We start from the raw sequence: 6016 nt of genomic DNA on the forward strand, positions 1-6016 counted from the left end.
TACCAGTGAAACAAAGCAAGCCTACATGAGTGGGTATAGCGTAATCCCACTGTAAAAATTATATATACATATATTCAGAGGAGAATGTCTAGTGTAGACTTAGAAACAGCTCAGTACCACTGTGATCTATGTGCCATGCCACCGTGTAGCTGGCCCGCAATTCCATCACACTGATCCCTGCAATGAAGGAGCCTCACTCCGCTGCTGGCAGGTAGTAGCGAGAGTGCTCTGTGAAGTGAACAGCTTTGCAATGCACCTGTTGACAATGCCTTGCTCTTTTACAGCCCTCCTCCCAGCCCATCAGGAACACTGACCATTACTTCTGGGCACGCCCAATACCAGTCTGTCCCGGTCTACGAGATGAAGTTTCCAGATCTGTGTGTGTACTGAGTGGCTAACGAAGACCTCAGCATAAAGCCTAAGAATTAGGGCCAAGCTGAGTTTTCAGGGTTTACTTAATGTGTGTTAACATACTTCTTGAAAATTATGATGGAATTTATCTTTAACCGAATGCTTGGCATATCAGATTAGATATTTTGCAGCTATATTATATGATTTAGAGTACTTTTGAAGATAGGTTTATGCCATGTTAATTTTTTTTGAGGTTCCTGATGGCTTTTAAAATCGAACATATATTGGTCTCACATTAATTGTTAAATAGTATATTAAAAAATTTTCACAAACATGTAATTCAAAAAAAAATTAAGCCTTCAGAGGGTTGAAGGTGTATGAAGTGTCTACTGTATTTCTTAGACATCTACGCAACTGCTTAAGATTAGAATTGCTGTTGTTTTTCTTTATCTGCAAAAGCAAAACCATACAAATATATTCCTAATCCTGGAGCTGCAAAACTGTTCTGTGGCTCTTTGTCCCCATGTTTTAGATGTCGTGGTGGGCATCCCTCTGTTCGTTCGCTGTAACAATATGTGACAGTCATTCCTCAACTTGTTTGTGGAAATGACATTTACTGAGTAATATTCCTAGAATATGACCCTAAAATCTCAGATTTAAAGTGTCTAGTTCTTGTAATACTGTGTTTTCTGCCAAAAGTTTGACCGTTCTACTTGAGAGTCTTAGAGCTTGCTCTTGGAGTACGGAACTGTGCAATATTTTTTACATCATTAGATGTATTAGTTTACAGACTATGCTTTGAAATTATAGTAGTATTTTGCTGTGGCTCCATTAATTAAATGAGCTATATATTTAGTATAGGAAAAAAGGACATTTAAAACAGCTACTAGTTCACCTGTGAAGAGTGTGTACATTTTGATTTCTGTTGAGAGCATATTAATTTACATTTTAATATTGTGCAGTTTTTAAATCCTTATAGTCAAAAAATGCCCCGAATGGACTTTCAGTTTGTAAGATTTGAACTGCAACTTGTATGCATCTCTGTTTAGGATTTGTGATATTACATTTGAGAAGAGTGCCTATGGGTTTAGCAATCAAGTGTGCTATAGATGGTCAATTTAAGCTTGTATTGATTTAAGCTACCAAGATTACATGTGCTGACAGACTTAACAGTGTTCTTAAAATTGTGTAAATTTTAGTGAATTCTATCACATGGCAAAGACGAACAATTTTCTTTGCAACTCATAAAATTCTTTTAGGACATTTTAATAAAATAATCTGTTTATAATTCTACTACCTTTTCAGATTTGATTCCCTTTTACATAAAACAATATACATATCAAAAATTGTAACCCAAAAAACAATTGCATTTTAGCTTTAGATTTTGTTTGAAAAATTGCAGTGAAGAAAGGCATTTTATTACTTGGTGTTTACAATTATTTGGGTACCTTTAGTAGAAACAAAAAAGTGAGGAAGTAATAATAGAACAAGCATACTCAAAATTTTTTCGAATATTTAAACCAAAGTACAGCATCTTGAAACATCTTGCAGAAGATCCTAGTCTTTTTAAACCTATCAAATGATACTCAGACATCCTGGGTGGTTTACTCACTGTAGATAAACAAGACGTTGTTTTCCAGGTGATAGTGCAGAGTCACCACCTGGGGGGTGAAATGGCCCCACTGCAGCTGTCACTGTCACCTTTACCTCTTGACGAGGTAAAATGTTTCACCATTTAATAGGCCAAGTTTTATGTTTTTTTAATTTCCCTTTTTTTCTTCTGTATTTTTAAAGAAAGATTGTGTAAAAATCTAAGCAGGGGGACATGCAAAAACAATCATCATCCACTTGGATGTCATTTTATAGATTAACACTGTGTGCTTTTGTATGAAAAAATATATATAATTTAATAGTATAAGAAAAAAAGATATATATTCATTTGCACTCATGCAAAACAAACTTTGCTGTACTACAAAATTTCATGTTTCTCTGTGATTTAAAAATGCATGTATAGCATGTAAAGGAAAACCATTTCAGTTAATGTTTATCACACCTCTCTCTTGGTCTGTTTTGTAAACTGTAGATTTGGGTTTTGTGGGATTTCTTCCTGTTGTAGTTGTTTTTAAATCACAGGAGACTTCTGTAGATCCTAGATTACTGAACTGGTCTTGTTAACAACGATCCCCAAGAATTGAGGGGTCTTTTCTTAGGCTTTCTGTCCCTTCCAGGAGATTGCAGGAGATCCTGCACGTCATAGGTATGCCTACTGTATTACAGACAGTTTGGATACTGAAAGTTTAGGATGTGTTGAAGTTCACTGTATTGCTCTATTTTTGTAGATATTTAAAACTCTTAATAAAAACTGTTAATCATCCTCTTTTTGCTGTATACTGTGGCTTATATCATTCATTTTTTTTCCTTGACATTGAATAGTTAACATTGAAATGTTCCTCCTATACTTGTGTTGTCTTTGCTTATATAGTCATTGGAGTTAGCCTAAACCCACACACACTTCCTCAATACTTCTGAACTCATTATCTTTTAGAATCGTAACACTGTACTTAACCAGCAGTTAACTTCCCTTTCCTCTCAATATCTCTTTTCCTCCTTTCTGAAAATGGTACTAATTTGTTTTATTCATGCCAATATATGTACTAAATGTAATGAATTGAGTTTTTTGAAATGTAACAATTCACTGTGCAATTCATATGTAAGCAATAAAACAAAATCAAATTACTTCTGTATACATACATTTTTGTAATAGCCATTGCATTTATTAAATTAAACGTATTCACTATTTTGCTTTAGTTAAAAATGAAGAACTTCAGTGAAAGTCAAGCTGCCAAATGGATTCATCCTCACATACATTGGAAGAATCAGAACCATAACTGCAGGAAGCCAGTAACTTAGCCTAGGTTCTCCCAAAGCAGAGCCAGAGACAAAGGCTTACATGTAGGAATTGCTCTGGGAAGTGATTCCAGGGAACCCCAGCAAGGGACTGGACCAGTGAAGCGGAATGAGAAAAAGCTCATTAAGAGGGTTTATTTATGAATTGCCAGTACCATAGGTGACTGGAGATCCATCCTACTGGACAGTCTAAGGAGTCTCATGAAATAATCTCAGAACTGCCCACCCAGATGATGAAAGCTGGGGAAGCATGTATCCTCGGCTTCTGTTCTTCATGGTCAAGGGTGGCCCTGTTGACATGAACTCCCCCGCGTTTTTGGATTGTGTGTGCTTGAGTGCTGGGCAGTTTCCCAAGGTGTGCCATGCCTTTTTCTCAGAGAAGTCCTGTGTCCCATGCACGAAGTATAGAGGTACAGAAGGCAGGCATTGTCAGATTCCACCCCCATGCATGAGGCACGTTGAAGCCTGGGTGGAACTGGTTATCACAGCAAGATCTGGAGTAAGGTAGGGTTGGATGATGTGAACTCAGGCAAAAGATATCCAATGTAGCACCACCTAGTGTGGCGTTTAAGGCCAAGACTAAATCTAGGAGCATCAGATTTATAATTTCATGTTTCCACCATCTTAGTTTAATGAGCCAAGGGAGAGATTTTTTAAAGATGGGAGACTTTAGGGCATGTTTGCATGCTGATTAGAATGATACAGAAGAAGAGAGGGATGAATTGATATAGAATAAAAAGGAAATACTTGCAGGAATCAAGCCCTGGAAAAGGCAATAGGGGGGTACTGTACCCAGAGCGTAGGTGGAGGGATTGACCTTTGATATGGATAAGGAACACTTTTTTCATTGAAACAAGAAGGAAGACAAAGACCGCCAGTAATTTTGTAGCTTTGGTGGCAAGAAGATCAGGACATTCCCACTGGAAAACTTCAATTTTCTCAATGGAGTATTAGGTGAGGTCATTGTTGCCACGTGCCTTGCATTTCTGCATGTCTTGTGAACAGAGACACTGTCTTTCTTCTGGGTTATCTTTTTTAAGGATAGAGTACATCCTACAGACTTGCAACACAGAGATGGCATCTCCCTTTGGAGCCAAGGACAGACATGCTTCTTGTCCTGTATAATACAGATGATCTCTTTTCTGGGGTAAGAGGCAGGCTTGTGGCCAATTATAAATATTTTAGGCTCCCTATGTAATGAAACCCACCCTGTGTGTAGGTGTTACCTGACCCTCTTTGCATTGGCCCAGGGCTTGAGGAGCCAGCGTAAATGCTCATACTCAGGCTACTGCCATTACTGTAAGTAGTAAAGTCCTTTGTCTCTGACCCAAGCATCTCGTATCTTCTGCCATCATCCATGAAATGCAGACCAACTTGTTGAGTTACAAATAAGGTAAAATCTCAGACCCTTCCGCTCTGGACAATTCTCAGCTGAGAGCAAGGGGAGGTGTGGAAGGCTTGAGGAGAGGAGGAAAGGGACCAAACAATTGTCTTGGAGCGCAGAAAACTCAGCTTACTAAGAAAGGGTTGAGCGTCCGTTTGAGGGTTTTGTGGTCGTGAGCTTCCAGTGAAGGGGGTCAGCTCAGTTGCTTTTCTCATTCAGCAACATTCAGCTGCCTCAGGTGAAGGTGTGGAGAAGGCAGGCAGTCACCATACCTGTGGGCGGCCTAGCACAGTGCCGGCCACGGGAAGTGGACACTTAGCACACACCTGCTGGTTAAAGGAAGGGAGTGCCGTTGGTGGCACGCCTCGCCTTGACCGCTGTAGTGCCTGCGCGCTGACTGCCAGCCAGTCTCACCTGCATTTCTTTGCCTAAAGGCTTCCTCAGCCTCCAGAGCCTCCGGCCCCCAGGTGCCGCAGGCAGGAGACATCGCCCTCCATGGGAGTAGACTGATCTGATAGAAGGTGGTCTGTCTCCTCTCCCGGGTGTGTGTGTGTGTGTGTGTGCGTGTGCGTGTGTGTGTGCGCTATGCGTATTCTACTTCCAGGGGCAACTGCCTTGGTAACGCAGCTTTCACTGGCTACTGTTCCTCTGTCGTCTTATCCCTTTGCTCTCCCCTCAGCGTTTCGTGCACTTTCCAAATAAACCACTTGCTCTCAAGTCCTTGTCTAAGGGTCCGCTTCTGGGAGGACCCAAATTTAAGCTGTGACTTAAAAGGTCACATTCAAATCTTATTCAAAAGATTCCAACGTGAGGGACTTCTCTGGCAGTCCAGTGGTTAAGACTCCACGCTTCCACTGTGGGGGGCACGGGTTAGATCCCTGGTTGGGAAACTAAGATCCCACGTGCCACGCAAAAAAAAAAAAAAAAAAAAAAAGATTCCAATGTGTTGGATTCATCGAAAGGTGCTCATCAGGTGATTTCCCTGGAAGGTAGGGAACGGTATCAGCTGCTGGCTTGGCACCACGACCTTTTGATTTCTTAAGGTTTTCAATTCTTTAACGTCAGGATAGTCCCACACCATGAGAAGGTCACGAACACGAACTCTTCAGAGGCTCTGCTTTCCCGCCTGTCTGAGGAGCAGTCGGGGACCCTGTATCTTCTCGCTGCAGGACGCGTGATTTATGGGAATAGAGAACCAAGGATGTGATGTGAACTCTAGTTTGTGTCCTTATCAGATATTGAAGGGGATTCCGGAGGCACGTTGCCTTTTTGCCTGATGCACAGTAAAATCTCAATGACTATCGGGTGGGTGGGTGGGTGGGTGGGTGGAGGGATATAATTTCCATTTTTTTTGTAATTCCTATTATATTTGTC

The 6016-nt window shown here is 40.7% G+C and overlaps 1 protein-coding gene across 4 annotated transcripts in view; it reads left to right on the top strand.

Annotated features, from left to right (window-relative positions):
- Positions 1–3068, top strand: part of EFR3A (EFR3 homolog A) — a 90858-nt gene extending 87790 nt beyond the window's left edge. For all 4 annotated transcript variants that reach the window (XM_081258690.1, XM_081258693.1, XM_081258691.1 and 1 more), the window contains one exon: positions 285–3068. In XM_081258690.1, coding sequence (XP_081114816.1) covers positions 285–390 — 106 coding nt within the window. In that variant the 3' untranslated portion in view covers positions 391–3068. The remainder of the gene's footprint in view (positions 1–284) is intronic.
- The last annotated feature ends 2948 nt before the right edge of the window (positions 3069–6016 follow it).

The sequence above is a fragment of the Mesoplodon bidens genome, assembly GCF_964165515.1.
Source record: "Mesoplodon bidens genome assembly, chromosome: 16".
NCBI lineage: Eukaryota > Metazoa > Chordata > Mammalia > Artiodactyla > Ziphiidae > Mesoplodon > Mesoplodon bidens.